Source organism: Microcaecilia unicolor, chromosome 7, assembly GCF_901765095.1.
Source record: "Microcaecilia unicolor chromosome 7, aMicUni1.1, whole genome shotgun sequence".
Lineage (NCBI taxonomy): Eukaryota > Metazoa > Chordata > Amphibia > Gymnophiona > Siphonopidae > Microcaecilia > Microcaecilia unicolor.
In genome coordinates, this window is record NC_044037.1 from 115,431,454 (window position 1) to 115,456,093 (window position 24,640).

At 44.0% G+C, this 24,640-nt stretch overlaps 1 protein-coding gene across 1 annotated transcript in view; it reads left to right on the forward strand.

Annotated features, from left to right (window-relative positions):
* Positions 1 to 24,640, forward strand: part of STK36 (serine/threonine kinase 36) — a 385,051-nt gene that overhangs the window by 301,222 nt on the left and 59,189 nt on the right. Inside the window, exons 19-23 of the mRNA XM_030208993.1 lie at positions 5,506 to 5,600; positions 6,956 to 7,016; positions 7,131 to 7,241; positions 14,536 to 14,610; positions 23,676 to 23,847. Coding sequence (XP_030064853.1) covers positions 5,506 to 5,600; positions 6,956 to 7,016; positions 7,131 to 7,241; positions 14,536 to 14,610; positions 23,676 to 23,847 — 514 coding nt within the window. The remainder of the gene's footprint in view (positions 1 to 5,505; positions 5,601 to 6,955; positions 7,017 to 7,130; positions 7,242 to 14,535; positions 14,611 to 23,675; positions 23,848 to 24,640) is intronic.

The following is a 24,640-nucleotide window of genomic DNA, read 5'->3' on the forward strand; positions in this document are numbered from 1 at the left end:
TCACTCTTTAACTTGTCAGTTTGGCTCAGAACATCTTCCAGGGTCACCAAGACTTCTTTCAGTTCCTCTGCATCGTTACCCTTGAAAACCATTTTAATCAAAATGTAAACCGCTTAGATATTTTTAATAATTTTGAGGTATAACAAATAAAAATGTAATGATAAGATATTGCAATAATCCCCTCAAATTGAAACAAAAGCATTTGTCAATTTTGGAAGATCATCCAGTGAAAAGCGGGGTATAAATGATCTAAAATAAATAAATAAATAAAAATATGGTTAAATTTGTTGAAGCATATTTAACTGATGGCTCATTAACATCTTACTCAGACAGGTATGGTATTATTTTACTGTATTTTATTTTATTTGTTGGATGTATGATTCATGGAATGATTATGTCTTTCCTATCTTTTGCTTAGACTTTTTTGTGTATAAACCACTTAAGGCCCTGTTAACTAAGCTGTGCTATAGGCGCGCTAGCATTTCTCTAGCATTAGCATGCACTAAAAATGATAGCACACCTTAGTAAGCAGGTTGCTTTTCAAATTAGGTGGTATATAAAATCATATAATTGTCAGACTTGTGAGTTCTTGTACCAAGTAGAGCGCTGCTGAGCCCGGTACTCGGGCCAGGTTCTGCTTGGCAGCTGGACAACCCCAGGTTTCACCTGCACTGACCGCCATTCCCCAGAGGTTGAGCCCCTAGGTGCAGGCAGCCTGCAGGACTTACGGAATGGAGCTGGAAGCGGGGTGATGAATGTATAGGCCAGGCAGGCAGCAGGTCAAGAGAGTAATCCAGGTACAAGCGGCAGGCAGCAGGGAGAGTAATCCAGGTACAGGCGAAAGTCAGTAAGGCAGGCGGCAGGCAAGAGAGTAATCCAAGTACAGGCGAAAGTGTCACGGTTGTGCCCAGGTTTCTTGCTTACAGACACCTTGGCCCCCGGTGGTTAAACCTGGCGGGTGCTGGGAACTGATGGCTTACCGTTTCCCATGTTCCAGAAGATATGCTGGTCTGGTCCGGATCTTCCAGCCTTCCAGAGTGTTTTGGGAGTTTTTTGAAACCAAGCAGTACCCACACTTAGTGAACTCCCTTGTAGGTTGCCTTTATTAACCACCTGGGTAGGTCTCTAGCTTGCCTTGCAACAGAGGTCCTCAAAGGTGTTTCCTTTGATGAGAGTTGTTGCAGTGCTTCTGTGCTATTTTTTCCCTTTTGTGTCTTTGACCCTGCTTGTCTCCTGGATTATTCTCCTGCCTGCTGCCTGCCCAGACCCGGCTTGTTTCTGGACTATTCGTGTGCCTGCTGCCTACTTGGGACCCCAGCGTGTTTCTAGTGTGACCTGCTGTTTGTCAGCCGGCTGCTGTGTCCTGCAGTTCCGCCTTCCTGTCCAATCCGGTAAGTCCTGCCGGCCGCTTGCAGCCAGGAGCTCAACTCCTGGTGAAGGGCTGCTAAGTGTAAGTGAAGTCTTGCTCCAGTCCACTGTGTTCCAGTTCCGTTTTGCCTTGTCTTGTGTTTGGGTGATTCTCCTGCCAAGGGCTCACTATCCAGAGGTTCGCCAGGAAACCTGACAGAAAGTCAGTAGACAGGTGGCAGGCAAGAGAGTAATCCAGATGCAGGCAAAAGTCAGTAGGCAGGCGACAGGCAAGGGAGTAATCCAGATGCAGGCAAAGGTCAGTAGGCAGGCAGCAGGCAAGAAAGTAATCCAGATGTAGGCGAAAGTCAGTAGGCAGGCGGCAGGCAGAGGGGTAATCCAGGTACAGGCAAAGTCAGCAAGGGACCAGTAGATAAGATAAGAAGCAGACTACAGAGTTAGAAACACCTATCAAAGTAGAAGCCAAAGCATGGAGTCCAGGGAGAGCTCAGCTGATAAAGTACTGGCACCTGACATCAGCAGGGAGAAGGGGCACAGCCATAGGATGAGCATAGGAAGGAGGAACCGGAAGACCAATAGGAGAGAAGCAAGGGAAGCCAGGCAGAGGAAGAGCAGACCCAGGTGGGTGGAAGCAAAGCAATCAAGGAACCTGGAAGCCAGGCAGAGAGAGAGCAGAAACAGGTGCATAGAGGCAAAGCAACCACTGCTCTCTGAACAAACCCAGAGAGGACTACACACACATGACTCAGGCAGTGCCAGTCAAGTGTGCGTGTCAACGGGACCCCGCGCAGCCTGAGGACGCTGCTTGCGTTAAGGTAGGGGACATGACAATAATAAACATAAACTTGCAGAAAGTAGACCTGACTACCTGGTTTGCATGACTTTCAAAAGAAAGAGAGGGGTTGGTGTGACCAAGGTGGTGCTGACATGCTGAGAGGAGTGAGGCTGTTTATGAGGGCTTGCTGAAGATTTTTGAATTGAACTGATTACCGCTGCCGCTGTGCCTCATACTAAAAGAAAGAGGATTGTAAGATCCTTACCGCTTCCAGCCTTTGCGTCTTCCTCAAAGCAGCAAACCCTCGACAGCTTCGCACTCCAGTGTCCACCGGGGGAAGTTCCGCTGTGTGTGCCGAGGTAGGAACCTCGACACCCCTGGATCATGAAACAACATTATCCCCCCCCCCCCCCCCCCCCCCAGAAGCAGAGATACCACCATGTCCCGCTGAGTCATGGGTGGAGATGACGGGTCCCAAGAATGCAGAAGGTGCTGGAATTGGGCCCTGTGGTAGCGGCTCTTCAGGGCGACCAGCAGTGGAAGTGGAGATCTTGAATAAGAAGGGTGTATTGAACTCTCCCATGGTGGTATCCCTTGACGCCCTCTGGCAGGCAATTGAGAAATTGAACTTTTCTGTTACAAAATCAACCCAGGAAACAACAACACTAGCAGCTTTCCAAATCGATGGATAAATTAAAGCAGAACTTCAATGATCAGGTACTAAAATATCAAACTGATGTTGTGACTATTAAGGACAATGTTTCAGCAGTTATGAAAGGTAATTCGTTTATACATCAAAAAATCGAACAAATTGAAAATTATAACAGACATCTAAATATGAGGATATTGAACTTCCCAAGGCCTGTTGGAATTCTTCCTTTAGAACTATTGAAAATTTGAAAATTTCAGCTCAAAATATTCCTCCTATAAATAAGATATTCTTTCTTCCGGAAAAAAAGAGACAAGTAGCTTCTTATGAAGAAATGGAACAGGTCCAGCCAGGAAGAGGAGAAATTACATGATTTAAGAAATATTTCCTTGATTTTGGAGGACTCATTATCAGAAGTAACAAAGAGGGGCCACATTATTGGTATCATTTGTATTTGAACAAGACTTTAATGCCATTTTGAAGTTATACTTTAAGAATGCTAACCAAAAATTTTGCGGTCAAAAATTAAGGATATTCCCAGATGTCACAAGATCTACTCAAAACAAATGGAAAAGTTTCTTAGATATGAGAGATGAAACAAAATTGTTGGGGGCTACTTTATTTTTAGCTTACCCTTGTAAATGCATAGTTAAATATTTGGGAATCAAATATGGGTTTTTTTGTACCAGATCAGCTTAGAACTTTCATAGACCTGAAGAGGGTATCAGGGGAATTAACAACTGATAAATAGGCTGTATGATTTAACCTAGGGCAGGCTGGGCCTTTCCTTGTTTATTGTATTCCACTTTGATTTCCTTAAATGTTTGGTCACTCCCCAAGTTTGTGGTCTAAGGAAGGGTTAAATACAAAACAAAAATGAAGTTACAAAGTTTTTTTCCTATGTTCTTTGATGAGAAGACATATTGAATTTGTATTATTTCCCTGTAACAAGTTATTACTTGTGTAATATAAGTCAAGCAATAAAAATAATAACAAAAGAAAGCAAGGAGTCAAGGATAATCGCAAGACTCTGTATAGAAGACTGCAAGGTTATTTCCTTTCCATCAAAATTAGGGCCCTTTTCTGGAATCAAACGAATCTTATCACCAAGCCATAAAATCATGGTTTTATTAATATTCAGTTTGAGCCAGTGGTTGATCATCCACTCAGATACTTTAGATGAACAGATAATTAAGCGATTATACAGTAAGTGTTCTCTAAGGTGCAGGGGCGTAGCCAGACACCCAATTTTGGATGGGCCTTGGTCTGATGGGTGGGCAGAAGAACTCTGCCTTGTCCCACAAGTGATTTGGTCTCTCCCTCTCGCGACTGCATGCCATATGGTCTATCAAAGCCCCCCCCCCCCCTTGCATACCTTATAAATAACAGATTTTCACCGGCAGCGAGCAGCAACTAATACACATTGCTCATGTTGACCCCAAAGCCTTCCCTCTGATGCATCTTCCTGTTTCCGCATAGGCGGGAATACATTAGAGGGAAGGCTGTGGGGCCAGAGTAAGCAGTATGTATCAGTTGCGTCTCACTGTAGGCGAAGATCTGCTATTTACAAGGTATGCGGGAGGGACAGTTGTTGGGAGTTTTCAGCTGGTGGGACTTGGGGATCCTTGCCAGTCACATCATAGGTGTGCTGCTACTGGGTGGGCCAGAGCCCAAAGTGGGTGGGCCTGGGCCCACCCAAGCCCACCCTTGGCTACGCCACTGCTATGGTGGTCAAAATAGGAAAAACAACCTGAATATCATCAGCGTAAATATAGTATGAAAGATCCATAGATCAAAAAAATGTTTCTCAAGGAACTCAAATATTAAAGAAAATTGGGATCAGTGGGGAGCCCTGAGGCACTCTGCAGCCTGGCTTCCATGTTTTTAAATATTTCCCATTTTGTCCAAACAATACAACCTAGACCTCAGGAAAAAGGCAAACCAATGCCAAAATGTACCCCAACTTCCAATCAAATCTAAATTATTTCTTTTAAAAATATCATGACCAGCTAGGCTCAAAGTGGAACTCAGATCCAACTGCATCAACATTGCAGTTTGTCCTATATCCAAATTTCAGTTTCAAGTCCAATTCCAGTAAACAAGTTTTAGTGCTAAAATCTTTGCTAAAGCCTGATTGTCTTGAGTCCAGAACATTAAATTGCCACAAAAACATTTGAAGTTGGAAATCTACCACCATCTTAACAATTTTGTCAAGGAAAGAAATTCTCACATCGGGTCTATAGTTGAAACACACTTTGGCATCTATCTTCACATCTTTTATCAGCAGGGTAAGCATGATCAATCTTAAGGAACTTGAAAAAATACCTTTTAACAAAGCCAAATTTACGAAAAGAAAGAGACAAGTGACACCTTCTGTAGATAAATGTTTAAAGTGCTACCAGTGAAGCACCTACAAATACAGTAAACAATTGCAAATTTTGTAGAGTAAATTAAGACATATTATTGCCACTGTTTTACTGTTTAAGTCATGTTTTACAAATATTTGGTTTGCCAGCATCATTTCTCTCTGTCTTCTTAGCTAAAGCCTATGTCCTGCAGTAGTCTCATTTAATAAGAAGTACCCAGGGAAGTGGTATATAAATATTAAATCAAGCTTTAAAAAGCATATTAAATCAGCAATTTCTCCTGGTCATGTCATAATTAATATTTGATAAAAGCAGCTCTTATGTTCTGTTCACTCTTTCCTTGGCAGGTCCCAATGTCAGAGTCAGCCCGGATCCAGGCAGCTGAGGGCTCACTGCACCTCCTCTCCCTGATGATCCTCCAGCTGCACACTATTCCTGCTCAGTGAGTACATTTCACTCCCCTGCCTCCCTCCTTACAACCATTAGACTATCAGGCTCATTTTCGAAAGAGAAGGACACCCATCTTTCAACACAAATCGGATGTTGGGCATCCTTCTCACAGGGTCGCCCAAATTGGTATAATTGAAAGCTGATTTTGGGCATCCCCATTTGCTTTCCATCGCAGAGACGATCAAAGTTCACGGGGTTATGTGTTGGAGGCATAGCGAAGGCAGGACTTGGGCATGCCTAACACATGGACGTCCTCAACCCATAATGGAAAAAAAAGGGCATCCCTGACGAGCACTTGGACAACTTTACCTGGTCCTGTTTTTCTTACGGCCAAGGCACAAAAAGGTGCCCGAACTGACCAGATGACCACCGGAGAGAATCAAGGATGACATCCCCTTACTCCCCAGTGGTCACTAACCCCCTCCCACCCTCAAAAAATATCTTTAAAAATATTTTGTGCTAGCCTCAGATGTCATACTCAGGTCCATCACAGCAGTATGCAGGTCCCTGGAGCAGTTTTAGTGGGTGCAGTGCACTTCAGGCAGGCGGACCCAGGCCCATCCCCCCCCACACCTGTTACTCTTGTGGTGGTAAATGCGAGCCCTCCAAAACCCACCAGAAACCCACTGTACCCACATCTAGGTGACCGCTTCACCCATAACGGTTATGGTAGTGGTGTACAGTTGTGGGTAGTGGGTTTTGGAGGGCTCAGCACACAAGGTAAGGGAGCTGTGTACCTGGGAGCAATTTCTGAAGTCCACTGCAGTGCCACCTAGGGTGCCCAGTTGGTGTCCTGGCATTTCAGGGGGACCAGTGCACTACGAATGCTGGCTCCTCCCACGACTAAAGGGCTTGCATTTGGTCGTTGCTGAGATGGGCGTCCTTGGTTTCCATTATTGCCAAAAATCAGAAACGACCAAGTCTAGGGATGACCATCTCTAAGGACGAACTAAATTTCAAGATTTGGACGTCCCCGACCATATTATCGAAACGAAAGATGGACGTCCATCTTGTTTCGATAATACGGGTTTCCCCTCCCCCTCAGCAAAACTTGGGTGTACCTTTCGATTATGCCCCTCTTAGTGACAAAAGTTACCTGTTACAGAATTTCATTTTGAAGGAAGAGAGAGTTGGTTGCCTAAGCCAAGACGTCCAATAGGGCACAGAGTAAAGGGATTATAAAAGTTCCCTAGCTAGAGGAAAGAAGCAGGTGGGTTTACATCAGTTTTTGAGGTCAGCTTTTAAAAGGGGGGGATACAAATAGACAGGTGGCAGAAGTAAGATGGCAACATAGGATCTGTGAACTGTAAGATTGGTGCTCTCACTATTGTTTTGTCTCTTTCTAAGGCTAGAGATAGCAGTTTCTACCGTGCTATCTCTCTTCACCGACTTGACAATCAGTATCGTGGTGAGTTAATTTGCTCATCCTGTCTGATGAGCTAAACACAATCAGCTTTAAGAATCTGAGATATGAAAGATTCTGACTGTTCTCATCCACACTCCCTCTTCTTCACTTGCTCAGAGTGCAGCTGGTTTACTTTTGGTGCAGATGCTTCAGCAGGGAGTACAAGTGAATCTGAACCTAGAGGAAGTTATGGCAGCCACAAGAGCTAGCCTGACATCACCTATAGAGGTAAGTAAGATTCTCAGGGCTACTTCCTCTTCAAGCTTTCTTTGCAGAGATTCAAGTTTTTCAGGTATTACTCTTTGGGTATTACTTACTCTTCAGGTATTTACTCTTTGGGTCTCACTTACTCTTCCACAAAAAAGTTATTTTGAATTTTTGTTTTTATTGATTTTCAAAAAAACAGCAAATATAATATCCACAGTGATCCATCAGTCTTACCCGTAGTACCTTATATGGTAGGGAAGCCCCGCACAGCGCATCCCATGATGCAGTGGGCAGGGCAGAGCACCACAATTTTGGAGGCGGTGCTGGAAGGAAGAGGGAGTGCTATTCCCTCCTCCGTGATTTGAAGGTATTGGGGGAGGGGGGGAGGGGCCATTAGACCATCGGGAGGAGGTGAGGGTGAGGAGGGCTTATGGTCTCACTGGACCACCAAGGTCTTTTCAGTGATTGGGGGGTGGGGGAGCTTAGGTTTAACAGGTCCGGAAGAAAATCCCAGACCTGTCAAACCTCTTCTGCTTGGCCGGAAGCAAACATGGGCGCTAGTACAGCGCTATTGGCCTTTAACACCTGTGTTTGCTTTTGATCATCTGCACCTAATTTCCTTAACCACCAGCTCCATGGTTCTAAAGTCTTCTTACTGTCGAATAACATAGAAATGCCTGCTTTTCATTTTGCTTGGTAATCGACATACTTGGCCACCCCCATCATGCACCTAAGTGGCTCCAGTTGCAACTCCCATCTCACTATTTTATTTATCTCCTTCCCAACCTCCCCACCCCCATCCCTGAAAACTTGGATTACCAAGCATTTTCTGGGGACAAGCAGGATATCATACTCTCACATATGGGTGATGTCATCTGACAGCCCGGTGCAGAGACTTTCTAGCAACTCTGTTAGAAGACTGCCCTGCACATGCACATGCAGCTTCCTGCCTGCTGCTGCTGCTGCACAGGACTAGAAAGTCTCTATTCATATGCAGAACAGTGAGGACATACACTTCCATCTTTCACAGCTCACGTCTGTTTTGGCTTGTGACCTTGATTTTTATATTTGTTTATCTCCATCTTGAAAATGCTGCACGACCACTTTCTTCTGCTTTATTTCTCTTCCCTGTGTAGTTTTCCATCACTTTTTGTTGCTCATCGACCCCCTTAGGCCTGAGTGCTCCAGTAAGGTTACATTTTTTTTTCTTTTTCAGAATTGAACCATTTGATTTTGCTTCAGCTGTCTTCCCAGATAAATCCCAGAAAACTTCCTGTGGTTTCAAAAAGTGCACCTGGTGTGCCAGGACTATGTCGCCTACTGGCACTTATTCTTGGTGCCTGTTTATGTCTGGAACCAGATCATAATGTTTCTTTTTTGTGATTTTTGTTGCCAGATATCAAAAAGAATCATTAAGAGTATTGAGCAGTGCAGAAATATTTTTGGCACCAAGAAATCTGGTCCATGACAACGACATTGGAGGTGTTGGTCCCCATGGCCCCCAGAGCTGCATCAGACACTGGGTTTGCATCTCTGCCTGCCTCAACATCAAGCATCGATAGTGCCTGTTAGGACTGAGCATCCTCAAACCCCATCCCAAGGATGCATAAAGATTTGACATTGTCCTCATCGGCCCCGAGGGATCCTGATGCTGTATGATAGGTGGAGGCCAAGAAGCATCAGAATTGGTCCCCTTTGAAGCATGGTGCCAGGAGCACCAGATCATCAGCATCAACGATTCCTGAAAAGCATCCATGCTAGGTGGGTTGCTTCCCTTCTAGAGATCTGGTGCTGGTGCACCAGTCTCCAACAGATCCAGGACCAGCCTTTTGATTCAGTCTAGATTCCTTCTATGGACCTGACCACACTGACTGAGCCCCCGACTACAAGTGTCCCTCCTTGAGGAGCAGATCCAGGAGGAGTTGGGGCCCAGTGTTGGTCCAGCTCATTCTGGAGGCTCATGCTATCCTTGTTGGCCATGCATCGACACTGTTGCCTGGAGTGTTGGGGATGACACCAGCTGAAACGGTGTCAGTGTCTAGTTCTTTGGGGGAAAAAGCTTCCTCAAGCTCCATGTCCCGTACCATCCCTCGGCGCTCTTGTCCAGAGCCAGGCCATGAGCTACACTTGAGTCCAGTCGACCAAGGTAGCTGCAGACTCAAACAGAAGACTACTACCTTAATACAGATTGCTCCTGGGATGAGGACTCCCTTCGTATCCTTAAAGTGGTACAGATGAATCAGTGGTTGACCCCCTCCCCTGTCTGTACAGCCTATTCAAAAGAGTGCCAACTCTATGTACAGAGTGCAGAAGGCTCCCTGGATTTGAGAAACTCCAGCTTCTATATCAATCTATGGTCATCAAATCCGGTCTCAAGAGTCAAAAGCTACAAGTCTCACTCCTCAGTGCCCCTAGGGAGGGATGCTAGGACTTTGGATTCTTTTGGGAGGAAAATATTAAAGAATGCTATGTTAGCTTCCTACATACATTCTTATCAGCTCTTCATTAGCATGCACTTGAAATCCCTAGTAAACAATATGGCAGAATTTGCTGAAGCTCTACCACCTGATAAAGCTGCAGAATTCAACCAGATGGTAGCCAAGCAGCAGAACTGCTGAAAGCATATAGCTCGGGCAACCTGTGATGCTTTCAAAGTGACATCCAAGGCCTCCACTATGGATATTGGGGTGCACAGACTCACTTGTCTGCATGCCTCAGACCTTGAACCAGCAGTTCAGGAGAAGCTGGCAGATGTCCCCTGCCGAGGTGATAATCATTTTGGTGACAAGGTAAAGGAAGTTGCTGACCTGGTACCATCAAATCACTCTCCCAGCCTAATTCTGCTGCAACCTCTTCTTCCAGGATTTATTTGATTGCAGGTCAAAGAAGACCTTACAATACTCAAAGGCCCTCCTTCTTCCTGCCCTTCAGCTACCCAGTCAAAGCAAGAGGCATGCTTTTGACCAGCTTCAGCAGAGCATAGCCGCAGTAAAAATAACCATGCCAGATGGCCTTCCAGTAGGAGGGAGGCTGAATTTTTTTTTTTAATTTATCATTTTACTTAATTACATTCACATTTATCATATAAATGTAGGGAAATACAGAAATTAATATAAAAAGGAAAACATTTTCTTTCAACAATATATATTTACATAATTGTCCACAATTGGAAGATCCAAGATCAGGAAAACAATCTTAAAGAAAATAAGAAAAACTCAAAATGGTTAATCTTACAATTCACATTTTCTGAGGGAGGAAGGTTAATCGGTAATTGCAGCCGGTACAGTGGTAACTGAAGGAAGTTGCTGCAGAGGATTCTTCATCTGTTTCCACAAACTCTTATAATTTCTTAGGTTCAAACAAATAAGTAATAAGGAAATAAAACACTTACAAGGGAATCACGCTAGGAAGGTCCCACCTAGGGCAATGATTCCTGGCTTAAAAGCCAAGACCTCAACACCTCCCAGTCTGTGATTCCCTTGATGTGTCAGGAAATATATGCATCTTTGAACCCAAAAAACTATCAACCATGTATCGGAAATACTATTTCAAAAACATTGTTCCTATCTAAGTCAAAGACGAAAGTCACTAATAATAACTCTATCTATAACTTCTGAATTTTCCAAAATGTCAGTTAATCGTACATCTCTTTTCTCTGATAAAGAAGATTTTAAAGGAAATATAATTTTAGTCACCAAAAGGTGGCTATCAGAAGGTATTAGCAAAGTATCAGAGAAATATTTCTTCAAGAATTCAGTATCTGATATATAGGATATTATAGGTAAATTTATCATTCTCAAGTTATTTTCCCTTAATTGATTCTCCAGAAATTCCAATTTTTACAAGAAAGATAACTATTCTTCATTACCAAATTATCTGATTTTCATAGAGAAGCCATTTCCGTAATCAAAGTCTCTATTTTTATATCTTGGACTTCCACTTTGTTAGATAAGTATTAATATAAATTCTTTAACTCACATAGTGAAACATTTTAAACATCTGAAGAAGAGAGTTATTCACATTCTGCTGCAGTTCCTATAGTACGTCTATTATGACATTATTGGCTTCAAGTCCAATTTCTCCACAGAAACCGCTCCAGATATCTTCAGGGGGAAGAGCTCACTCTCCAATCCCCCAGTTGGTTTATTATCCGAGTCGATGCTGCGCCAGGACCTCCTCGGGTCACATGAAAATCCTAACCCACTTCGGGCGTTTCCATTATTGACCTCCATAGTGAAGCATTACTATTTCTGGGTCTTGGAGGGGTCGTGCCAACAGGGGGACTTAAAGTCACTCCCTCCACTGAGATTCAGCAATAAAGCCTTGCTGTTCCCCGAAGCAAGAACCGATATCCCCGACATTATGACCCCGAATCTCTCCAAAATAGACTGAGAAGTAGTGGGAACCCCAGCCATGTTCAAGGAGGACAGCACCACGGCTTTGCCTTTTCTCTTCCCCATTCTCTGGGGAGCGCGCCTTCTTCTTCAGGCATTCTGGTGTAAAATGGGAACTCAACTAGCGTACGTCCTCCCTCAACGCCATCTTGGATCCTCTAGGTTGGGACACTCTTCGTCTGGTTTCTCCTCAGAGGCCTGTCTGATATGGGTAACGCTACAGCATAGCCCTCTGAGTCATTGAAACACGGAAGCCCCTCCACCACTTGCAAGGTGGTGTCCCTTCGGACATGAAAGGTGGCCCCTTGTAACCCCAGACCAGTGGATTCTCAAAATAGTGCAGATGGGTTACACCCTTCATTGGTGAACACTTCCTCCAAATTGCCCACTGAGAGCATCAAAGTTAAGCTCTCAACACAGGAATTGCTTCTGTAGGAGCTCTATTCCCTTTTGCAGACCAATGAGGTCAAGCACATTCCACCAAGGAAAAAAGTGTAGTGATTTTACTCCAAGTACTTCCTAGTCCCCCCAAAAGACAGGAGGATTCCATCCTATCCTAGACCTCAGGGCCCTGAACAAGTATCTGGCAATAGAAATGTTCAGTACTCTAGCTTCCCAGTAGTCATAGGCTGGGTCATCGATGTCACTCCTGCCCTGCAGGAGTCCCTTTTGTGGTGGACAATTTGACCCAGTTTGACAAAGGGATTTCCATTCCAAGTTTTTCCCTCCCACAAGATGCTAATAACAGATATGTCCAACCTAGGACTCGTAGCTCGTAGCTTGCCATGAGTACAGCAGCTTCCTTTCATTCTTCCTAAGCCAGTCCCCCCCCCCCCCCCCCCCCCAGGCTGCTGAAACCTCAGTTGTTTGCTGGCAGAGGCAACAGTAACAGTCTTTACTACTGTCCCACCCCTGTGACACAACTTCCTGTTTCTTCATGGGCAAGACAGTAGGAGAAAAGGATCCAGGTTAGCTCAGGCAGCCTGTTATTTCTGCCCCTGCTGCTGCTGGCAAACAACAGATTTCAGGGGAGGGGTGGCTGGATGGCTGGCTGAGGGATAATATGGGAAAGGTGATGTTGTGGACTGGAAGCTGGCTATCTAATGCCCCCCAGCAAGAATTTCCCTCCAGTTATAAGATTCTTCCTGCATTTTACCCTGGATGTGTCTTAGCATTTTGCCATACAACCCCTCCTTTGGCCCATTGGAACATATAAATTAACCAAAGTAACCTTCCCAGTACTCACAGTACCCTATCCATTCTCCTCAGTGTGTGTGTATATGACTCTGAGGTAACCTGTACAATTGGTAAAGAGTTCTGTTTTGGACCAGTATGATGAAAAGAATATCAGCCCCCAGGTTCCGCTCTGTAATTTTTCACACACCCTAGGTGTCAATCTGATCTTCTGTAATATTGCAGTGTCTACTTTTTTATCTCTTAGGTACTTTCAAAACTTTTTTCTTTTTATGGGGTTGTTCAGGCCACCCACATTCCAGGTAGCAGTCCAAAATTCCTTATCTGTCATCTACAGCATCATATACTTTCCCCTTTGCCCGATCCATATACCAAGTCTTCAGACCCATCCCTCCTCCCAGATCATTTCCCTGGAACCTCCATCCCTATCCCCTCCCCCCACTCTCCTCCCAAAATAAGGATCCCCTTCCCCCTCCCCCATTTACTAAATTACTACAATCTGTATCAGCCCGCTCCTCGAGCACTTACCCCAAAAAAGACCTTTTCTTCTGTCCCACTTTCCCTCCTGACTTTCCTCTGTGTTTTGATTCATTCTCACCGCACACATATACATCATCCTCCTCAACCCTGATACTACAAAATTCACTCATACCGACCTTGATCTCCTCTAGTGCACTCTTGATGTCATCTTGCACTGATTTCATTTCTGAGTTAAACTCCAGCATCAGCTTTAGCAGTTCGCCTTGTGGTGCAGCTTCTGGCCCTATTTCTTCACATGGGTCAGGCTTCCTTGCTATTTCTTCACCTGTCATTGCTATATTCTCTGTATTCCCTGGGTTTGTGGCCCTACCACTTTCAGTTGCAACTCCAGTTTCTTCTGAGTGGACATGGTTCAGGGTAAGTAGCTGAAAAACTCAGGGCTATGGAGTCAGTACATCAAACCTTCAACTCCGACTCAAACTCCTCTATTTTTCTAATGCTCGACTCCAACTCTGACTCCTACTGATATTAGGCTTCCAATTTTTTGTTCTGGATCTAAAGTACTGGTATATATAACTTTAGACCCACAACAAAGGTATATATGTATGTATAACTATAAAATGATAAATTTACCATATGTTATATTTTATTTTGAAACTGGAGTCGGAGTAAGTACATTTTTACTGACTCCAACTCCACCCAAAATTGCTTCCAACTTTGATTCCACAGCCCTGGAAAAACCTCTCTGATACTTGAAATACACTATTTGGGAGGGATTGCGCCAATATTTATGTACTCTCCTATTGGAGCTTCCCTAATATGCGGCTATATGTAGCAGTGCTGTCACTTTGTCCCACTGCTCCATAAAATTTTGATTATATTTTGCTTTTAGAATAGTTGATTAACCATCTGTATCTGCCTTTTTTCTCGTTTCTCTCTTTTTTGCTCTTTCACTACCCCCCTCTTTTGTTTTACCTATCCCACATTTTTCTCCAATATCTTTCTCTATACTTGGCTCTTGCTCCCTCCTAATCTTTCCACTCTTCTCTGTCCTTTCTGTCTCTCTGATTCACTTCTGTATCTTGGTTTTCCTCATTTCTCTCTTCAAATCACTTTTCTGCTTTTACTTGTTTCCTCTCACAACTTTACTCTGTGTCTTTGTCCTTCTCTCTCTCTTCTACCCTGTTTCTCCATATTTCTCTCTGCTTCTCACCCTTCCTTCCGTCTTCCTTGTCCTCCTTTTATAGTTGCAGTTCTCCCCTCCCATGGGCACAGGACTATATGATGGGATTCTGCTACTTCTCCTACAGCAACTGGACCAGGTAACTGCTAAAGAAAACTACATTCCATTATAAAATCCCTGCAGTTGGAAGTTTCACAGGACAAAAGATGGAGGGAAGAAAATTGGAAGAATGTTGGTGTGGAGGAGTGGCCTAGTGGTTAGGGTGGTGGACTTTGGTCCTGAGGAACTGAGTTCGATTCCCACTTCAGGCACAGGCAGCTCCTTGTGACTCTGGGCAAGTCACTTAACCCTCCATTGCCCCATGTAAGCCGCATTGAGCCTGCCATGAGTGGGAACGCGCGGGGTACAAATGTAACAAAAAATAAAAATTAAGGCATTGAAGGGTAATTCTAGAACTGGTCGTGTGCATTTGCAAGCACCTTGCAATGTAGAGAGTATTATCATTTGTACATGTAAGTGTACACTTACCCCTGAAGGTGGCAGCAGGGGAATTAAGTGCTATGCTGTAACTGTCACGGTCTCATGCTCAAAACAACAGTCACAGACTCTGGAACAAAGTGAGCCCTTGGCCTGCTGTCATCGAGCGGCAGCAGGAGGCAAACCCCCCAACCAGGACTGGACTAACAAACAAGGATGGACCGGATTTGGCTTGGCTGGAACTAGATGCTGGAATGGACTTGGCTTGGCAGGAACTGGACAGTCCCCCCCCCCACACCCCCTCCCTTCCCTATCCCTTAATAACATCTCCAGTATTATGTGGGCTCATTCTGTCCTTCATTTACTGTCTATATATCTGGGGAGATTAACTATTCATGTATTCTTCTCGCTTCTCCTCAGGAGCTTTACTGGATCGCCATGATATATATTTATTTCAGACCTTACGAAAAAAGTTCAATTGTCCATTTTTGAGTGCTGTCAATTCTGCCATAAGATGCAGATAGTCCAGTTTCCTAAGGCATGCAGCCATAGAGGGAATTGTTGTAGTTCTCCACAAGGCAGCCAAGGCCAAATGGGCTGCTGTTAATAATTGGATAGCCCATTTATGATATTCAGACTTCACACCAAAAGGTTTATGATGTAACAAACAATATTCTGCACTCATAGGGTATGACACCCCCCAGTATCCGCTGTGCTAGAGCGGTGACATCCGCCAATATTTTTGTATTGCAGGACAAGACCACCACACATGATACATGTCTCCTGACAATCCACATTGTCTCCAACATAGTCCTGTTCCCACTTGATACACATGAAACAACATTTATGGAGTATAGTACCATCTATATAACATTTTATGACCATTTTCCATGAAAGCGCTGCTAAGAGATGACTTAAATAAATATTTATAAACTAAGTTCCCACTTCTTTTCCTCGACTTCCTTCCCCAGAGCTTTTCCCCATTGAGCAATGGGTGTGTAAAATAACAAGAGAACCTGATATATTTGTGACACGCACATCCCTTGCCCTCACCTCCTCCTATTGCCTTTTCTAGGAGAGTCTCAGGTAGATTAAGTTCCTCCTTAGCTTTACGTATGATATAATCACTTATTCTTTGGGGGTGGATCCTAGCGCTATGCACTATTCTGTAAATGGTGCCCAACTTGGAGCGCTGTTTATACAAATAGCACTCGGCACACATTTTTGGGGGGTGCCATTTACTGAATCTTATTGCTTACTAGTATACCAATGTGTGTTAGTACACTAACCCGCAAAAGAAAACCACCAAGGTGGGAGAACAGAAACACTACAATCTTGATGAAAAGACAAAGGAGTAGTGTATGCAACAGTGAAGAACGCCGATGCAGCCGAGATATTCACAAAAAGGTGGTCTTTATTCTGAGATCTATGTTGAGATATCATATTCTCCATAAAGATCAGTATATGAATGCACCCTCCTCCCATATTTGTCCTAAAGTGGCAAGACACTTTGAGGGGCATTTTTGAAAGAAACGTCTAACTTGGGATTTGGACGTCTTTGTAAAATGTCCAAACCCGGAGGCGAGGAAAAGCGTATTTTCGAAAAAAGATGGACGTCTTTGACTTTCAGCAATTTTCGAAACCAAAGACGTCCAAGTCAAAAACGTCCAAATGCAAGCCGGTTGGACGTGGGAGGAGCCAGCATTTCTAGTGCACTGGCCCCCCTGACATGCCAGGACAGCAGTTGGGCACCCTAGGGGGCACTGCAGTGGACTTCATAAAATACTGCAAGGTACATAGCTCCCTTACCTTGTGTACTGAGCCCCCCAACCCCCCCCCCCCCCCAAAAAAAAAAACACACTACCCCCAACTGTACTCTACTACCATAGCCCTTACGGGTGAAGGGGAGCACCTATATGTGGGTACAGAGGGTTTCTGGTGGGATTTGGAGGGCTTGCTGTTTCCTCTGCAAATGTAACAGGTAGGGGGGTATGGGCCTGGGTCCACCTGTCTGAAGTGCACTGCACCTATGAAACTACTCCAGGGACCTGCATGCGCTGTCATGGACCTGAGTATGACATCTGAGGCTGGCATGTAATATTTTTAATGATGTTTTTTGAGGATGGGAGGGGGTTAGTGACCACTGGGGGAGTAAGGGGAGGTCATCCCCAATTCTCTCCAGTGGTCATCTGGTCATTTCGGGCACCTTTTTGTGCCTTATTCGTAATAAAAACACGTCCGGGTGAAAACATCCAAGTTGTAATCATGGACGTCTCTGCTTTTTTTCGGTTATGGGTCAAAGACATCCAAGTCTTAGGAACGCCCAAGTCCCGCCTTCACCACGCCTCCGATACGCCCCCTTGAATTTGGACGTCCTTGCAACGGACTTCAGTTAGAGACGTCCAAAATCGGGTTTCGATTCTACCGATTTGGACGTCTCTGAGAGATGGACGTCCAAGTATCGATTTATGTCGGAAGATGGACGTCCATCTCTTTCGAAAATGAGCCTGTTTGTCTCCCATTGTTTGTATACCTTTTCCTTCCGCCCCGCACAGAAACCTGGGGCATATCTGATCACAGTGTGAAGAAAATGTGATCTGAAGGGGAAGATTTTTTTCCGAACCGTATGCCAAACCTTTAATAAGACTTCCATCCCCCCAAAGGGCGCTTGCCTCATACAGCTCAAAAATTTATCCCGTGGATGCCAAGGTACCGCTCTCAAGGGCACCTGGTCTAGCCATTTTTGTTCCTTCCTGACCCATATCTTTTCGGAGCGCCCCAACCATGATATGTTAAGACCTTCCCACCTATCCAGGTCTCAAAACAGGCTCTCTAGTTTCCCTGGCAAATTTGCTTCATAAAGGCCCCGAACTTCAGGGCTGAGCTGAATTCCCATATATCGAATACTATGAGAGGCCCACTTGTATGAATACTTTGGTTTAGCCTAGATACCACTCTCTTTTCAAGAGTAATGTTTAAAATTTCTGATATGGACATATTTATCTTAAACCCTGACAGAGCTTCATAATATTGGAGCTCCATCGCCAGATGTTCCAGAAATTGCTCTGGGTCAGACAGTATCAGCAAAATATCGTCTGCAAAAAGCTATATTTTGTACTCATCTCCCCCCTCCCCAATAAAAACATTTAATATTAGGATGATGTCGAATGGAACTTGCTAATGGCTCCACCACTAAAGCAAAGATCAATGGAGATAAAGCACATCCTTGCCTGGTCCCTCTACCAAGTCTAAATCAGGAGTATATGAACCATTGACTCCAAGGGTAGCCTCTGGACGGCAATATATTTGTGTTAGCCATGTCATGAACCTACCAGAGAAGCCCAGGCATCAGCATTGCAAATAAAAAGGGCCAGTGCACCCTGTCAAAGGTTTTTTCAGCATCCAGTGATAAGAACATCAGCGGTGTTCTGGTCTGTTGTGCCTATTGGACAGGTGCACCGTCCGTCTAACATTGTCATATGCCTTCCTGCCACAAATCCAGACTGATCCATATGTACCAGCTTGGGTAGCACTCTCTGCAACCTTGGGATCTTGCCAGGTATTTGTGACCTGGATTGGCCACTGTTGGAAGCAGGATGCTGGGCTTGATGGACCTTTGGCCTGTCCCAGTATGGCAATATTTATGTACCTATGAGCTATTATTTTGGTAAAAATTTTATAGTCTGTGTTTAACAAAGATATAGGCCTTTAGGACGCACAGTGCATTGGATCTTTACCAGGCATAGAGAAAACCACTATAGTTGTCAATCTCCAAGAGCTCGGCAGGCCCCACTCGTTACCAAAAAATGTATAGCTGTATGTAGTAGCAGGGCTAAATATTTCCCATTATTTGTAAACCCATCAGGGCCTGGGTCCTTTCCATTTTTTATAGATTTAATCACCCATTCAATCTCCTCTAAGTCAATAGGATGGGATATCGCTTTACTGCCTGGCCTCGTAAGCCTAGGCAACCGCCTGGACAACAAATATGTTTCTATCTCAGCTCTGGATCTATACCTGGCGTAATGTATAATATTGGTGGAATGCCTCTTTAATATCTGGAGTCATAGAGGACAGTTCCCCATTCTGGGTGTGAATAGCTTGGATTTGGGTTAAGGCCACTTTCTGCCTTCATTTATGAGCTAGTAAACTGCTCGCTTTATTCACAAATTCAAAATGAGTTTGTTGAACTTGTCGTAAGTGGGTGGCCACCTCCACCAGTTGTAATTTATGTAACTCCAATTGCAAAGTATGCAACTCCTCTCCCTCCAAAGCTGCATCCCTCTTTTGCTTCCTACTCCATTCTATCTCAGATATTTTCTTACAAATATCATATTCTGTTTTCATATGCTGAGATTTCAAATGGGCCTGGAGCGCTATAATCTTTCCCCTCATTACTGCTTTCTGTCTCTCCCAAAGGCTCAATGGATCCACCTCCCCAGTATCATTAAGAGCAATATACTCCTTCAGATCTCTCTCCATTTGAGGTACATTATTTGGATCGAGTAGTATAGATAGCATCATTTAACCGCTAGTATCTAGGGCCTTGCTGTTCTAGCCCTATAAATGCATCCATCTGCAGGGGAGAGTGATCTGACCATGTTCGCACTCCAATATGAATAGCTTTCACCCTCCTCTGAAGAATGGCATCTCCAAACCAATAATCAATGTGCGAGCTAGTATTATGGACCTGTGAATAACAGGTATATTCCTTATCCCGTGGATGCAATTCCCTCCATATATCCACTAGACCCCAGTGCGTCAGGAATCTCCAGAATTCCTGTCTCTCTTTAGTGCTGTAGGTGGCATCTTGTGCAAAGTTATCTCTCCTTGGGTCTAAGGTTAGATTGAAATCTCCTCCTGTAATAAGTGTACCCTGCATTTGTGATACAAGTTTTCTGGTCAGCTCTTGTAGAAATGCCCCTTGATCTGTGTTTGGAGCATTGACATTGCATAACGTGTAGGACAATGAGCTCAATGTTACTATTAAGATAATATATCTCCCTTCTTCATCCTGTATTATTTTTTGAATTGCCCACTGATGCTTCCCAGATAGGGCTATCAAGACTCTCTTTATTTCCATTGTAAGGTATCAGAAGCAAAACACATGAAGGGAAAATTTTTATGATGACATAAATGCTCACGATTTGGTAATAAATGTGTCTCCTGAATAAAAGCAACTCCCGCATCAGTTCTTACTAACTCTTTAAATAAGAGATGTCTCTTTGTTGGGGAGTTGGGATTGCCAAGACCTGTCGTTTCTTTCTTTACAACATCCGTAAAATCCGCCCCTTTCTTTCCGAGCACTCTACCAAAACCCTCATCCACACCCTTGTCACCTCTCGTTTAGACTACTGCAATCTGCTTCTTGCTGGCCTCCCACTTAGTCACCTCTCCCCTCTCCAGTCGATTCAAAACTCTGCTGCCCGTCTCATCTTCCGCCAGGGTCGCTTTACTCATACTACCCCTCTCCTCAAGACCCTTCACTGGCTCCCTATCCGTTTTCGCATCCTGTTCAAACTTCTTCTACTAACCTATAAATGTACTCACTCTGCTGCTCCCCAGTATCTCTCCACACTCGTCCTTCCCTACACCCCTTCCCGTGCACTCCGCTCCATGGATAAATCCTTCTTATCTGTTCCCTTCTCCACTACTGCCAACTCCAGACTTCGCGCCTTCTGTCTCGCTGCACCCTACGCCTGGAATAAACTTCCTGAGCCCCTACGTCTTGCCCCATCCTTCGCCACCTTTAAATCTAGACTGAAAGCCCACCTCTTTAACATTGCTTTTGACTCGTAACCACTTGTAACCACTTGCCTCCACCTACCCTCCTCTCTTCCTTCCCATTCACATTAATTGATTTGATTTGCTTACTTTATTTATTTTTTTGTCTATTTGAGCAGGGACTGTCTTTCTTCTATGTTTGTGCAGCGCTGCGTATGCCTTGTAGCGCTATAGAAATGCTAAATAGTAGTAGTAGTAGTACTCTAATATCAAGACTGATAAAAGGCACCACGGTCATCTACATATGTGCTGTGATAAATAAGAGGCTGTCTTAGCCGGGGCAGGCCACTAGATGGCGCTGTTCCCCTGAAAATGTCCAGGATGTCTGAGGTAGGCCACTAAAGGGCGCTAGGAGAATAGGTGGAGGTCGCTAGGACCGGGGAGAGCCCTGGGAGGTTCACAGGTGTAGGAGGTTATGGGCTGGGTCCTGTGTAGCTAATTAACCACTTTATACCCCACCTGGGTGTGAAAGGAAGAGAAGAGAGCTGGTAGCTGAAGAAAGAGAATCCCCCTGGAAAGAACTGGCTAAACCCTATGGACTTGTGGTGGACTGTGTGCTCAAGGAAGAAAAACAGGCTGGGGTAAGAAGGCCCTAAAGCATTAGTGTTGGACTGTGTAGCCTCAGTACTTAGAGGAACTGTGTGTTCAAAGAAAGGACTGGGTGTCCAAAGAAGAAGTAGGGCTGTGTGTCCCAGTACTGAGAAGCAGGCTGCAAAGCCTGAGGTTAGAAGTCCCCAAAGTATTGAGGTTAGTGCTGAGCCCAGGAATCTGTGTGGGGAGGCTCAGTGAGAAGATATGTAAATGTATAAAGTATTTAAGCTAGAAGAACTGTGCCCAGGGGCTGGAATAAAGAATTGCCTGAATATGCTGTTGGTAAGACCTGTTTAATTTTGCCTCTGGAGAACCAGGTCACCCTGAGCGTGAAAGGATAACATGCTAATCTGCATATAATTTGGAGTCCTGTTCAGAGGCCACAGGACAGTGAGGCCTGCTGGAGAGTGGGAGCAGTAGCCTCTTCTTCACAATGCACAACCTATCGGATATGAATTGAAGTTTGTCACTTCTGCATCTTCTTTTTCTCAATCCCCTCTCTACTATTCATAAGTATCCCACATGTACCCCTTAAATAGACCTTCCCATCCTACCTTTTATCCCCTCTCCCCTGGACACATGTATCACCTCCATCTCCACCCCCCTCCCTGAACTCTGTTGCCATCAATAGGATCAGAGGCCTGTTGATCCCAGAAGAAAAGTGCGCACCCTCATACCCCCCTCCCCTCGTTATGTACTTTAGCAGACACAACACTAACATATACCTGTCTTTTAATAATTTTCATTTCTGAATGACTGTTACATACAACCAAATCATGCTCCTGTTGGCTATACTCTCCTCCATTTTAGCCAGCGAAAACCATACCACCCAGTTACCCTGGCAGAAAGTTCGTGGCCCCATGATGACATTCATCTCTTTGGCGGAGGTTTGCTGTTTCAGTTGCCCGCTACCTTTGGACACTCGCTGCCATTTTTGCCTCCCAGAGGTGGCCTGCTGAATCATCTACAGGCGCGAAACTGTGCCCCTTGTAGTACTTTCCGGGAAGAATTCTTTGGCTTCCTCCAAGGTGCAGATTTGATGCTGTTTCCCATCTTTGTAAAATTGCAAAGCAAACAGGTATTGCCATTTATAAAGGGCAAAATGAAGCAGAGTAGATAGATGACAAAGTCTCCTCTGGGCAAGGAACAACCGTGGAAGGCTCCTTTATAACCTTTATTACTTTTTTTAAAAATCATACCTTCAAAGATGCTTTGGGTTCATGGGAACTTTATCATGTTGAATGTAATTGGCAAAATGTGGCTGTTAAATTGTTACGTGAAATTTACTAATATGATGTTCCTTCATTATCTGTTGTCACTTGCTATGGAATAAAGGACAAAAAATGTTAAACACCATGACCATCATTTAACAAAAGCTAGTCACTGTTCTGGCTTGATATTGATTCCAGTCTCATTTCATAGCACTTCTGATGCAGTCCCGCATCATTTGGTTGTCCATCTATGGGTTATTATCCGGTCTGTATGTACTCTTCATAGAAGGGGACAGCAGAATTGGAGACAGTAATGGAAGCTATTTTTCTGAAATAATAAAGACATGGTAGAAATGGTAAAAACCAAAATTCGGGAATGGCTTGGTTAGACCACAAAGAAAATATGGGAAGGCCAGAAATCAAGTTATAGCTACAGTATATTGTATCAAAAAATAATTTGGGCATACTGGATACACCTTGTGTACCTTATCTACTGTCATATTTTTATTTTTCACTTTTTTCTCCACTGGCAAACTTTGTCCTATCTTCATCAACAACAACAACAAAGATAGCTCTTTGCTATGAAGTCCTCTCTATGTGAACTGTTGGCATGCTTGTCATTAGAGAGAAAGGTAATGGGACGATATACATATTGAGGCAATGGAGGTTTAAGTGACTTGCCCAGAATCACAAGGAGCTGCAGTGGGAATCAAACCCAATTCACCAGGATCAAAGCCCACTCTAATAACCACTAGGCTACTTCTCCACATTAGAGAAAATGAAGCAGCTTATGTGTCATAGATGCTCTCTATTGATGGTAGATTAGGGAATCACACAACCCATCTAACTCTAGTTCTTTCCTTTTGTCCTCTTTTGAGCTTAACTAAAAATAAACTGAGAGCTGCGGGACCACAGGTATGTTAGTAAGCTATTTCCAAAATTTCCCAGAAGTTGGAAAAAAATCTACTCCGAGCAAGTGGTGACTATGCAGCCCATATGTGGGACTGTTGGTCTGCTGTTATCAGAGAAAGCCTCTTATAGATAAGCTCTTCCCTTTACGGCATGTTCCTCGTATTCTGCAAGGCATTTCTTTATCATATGAGGTACTACTGATGGTTTTCTTTTTCCTGAATCATGTCAGGGAGATACAGTGGTTGTACGAGAGTTTGCCAGCTCAGAACTATGGAAGATCATGTGGCTTCGATTGGCTGTAGTGCTTCATATCTCCAGTGAAAAACCAATAATGGAAGGAGAAACACCAAGGTTTGGTCAGCCTTCACAAGAGCCAAACTGGAGCTTCATTTCACCTAAAGGTAAAATGTAAACAATCAGAGTTTTCTCCAAATTCATCATCTTAGAATCCCAAGACTATGGATCCCAGAATCCCATAGAGCTTAGGAGTCTGCCTCAAAAGTCCCTTCTGAAAAAAAACTACCAAAATAATTTACTGTGCTGGCTTGTACCTTCCAAGCTTCACTTTCCAGAAACTCTTTATGTAAAGATTATAAGTTTCAAAGGGCCTCTTTTACCAAACCGCACTAATGATTCCTGGTGCGGCAATGCCAGCGGAGCCCATTCACTTTGAATGGACTTTGTCGGCATTGCCGCATGGGAATCACTAGGCCCAAATTTCTCAGATACAGGATTATAGCTGTCATAATTTCAAATGGCCAAGGATTAGTTCATTTAACTTGTTTAATTGTGCTTGATTCCCGACTCTTCCTCTAATGAGCATGTAGTGGTTTACATCCCAAAATATACAGATAATAGAAAATTCAATAGGAATGTATAACATAAAAAATGGCAGAGAAACTAACAGAATAAATTACAATTCAACAATAAGCACAAAATTAATTGGCCATCTACAAAGGCCGCCCTAACCCTTCCCTCCTAAATACAAAACACATCCTCTAAATGAGAGTATTTTGTATCACCTGGGGGGCAATTCCTAGTTAGAGAATGACTTCCTGCCCCAATAGGTCACCTAAAAGGAGAGCATCCACCTTTCTCCAAAACAGCACAGAGGCTGCTAGACTGAAGGTAAGGCTGCTTTACTTTATCCTTGAAGGTTTCCTCTATATACTCCACTCTCTGCTTCAGCCCTTC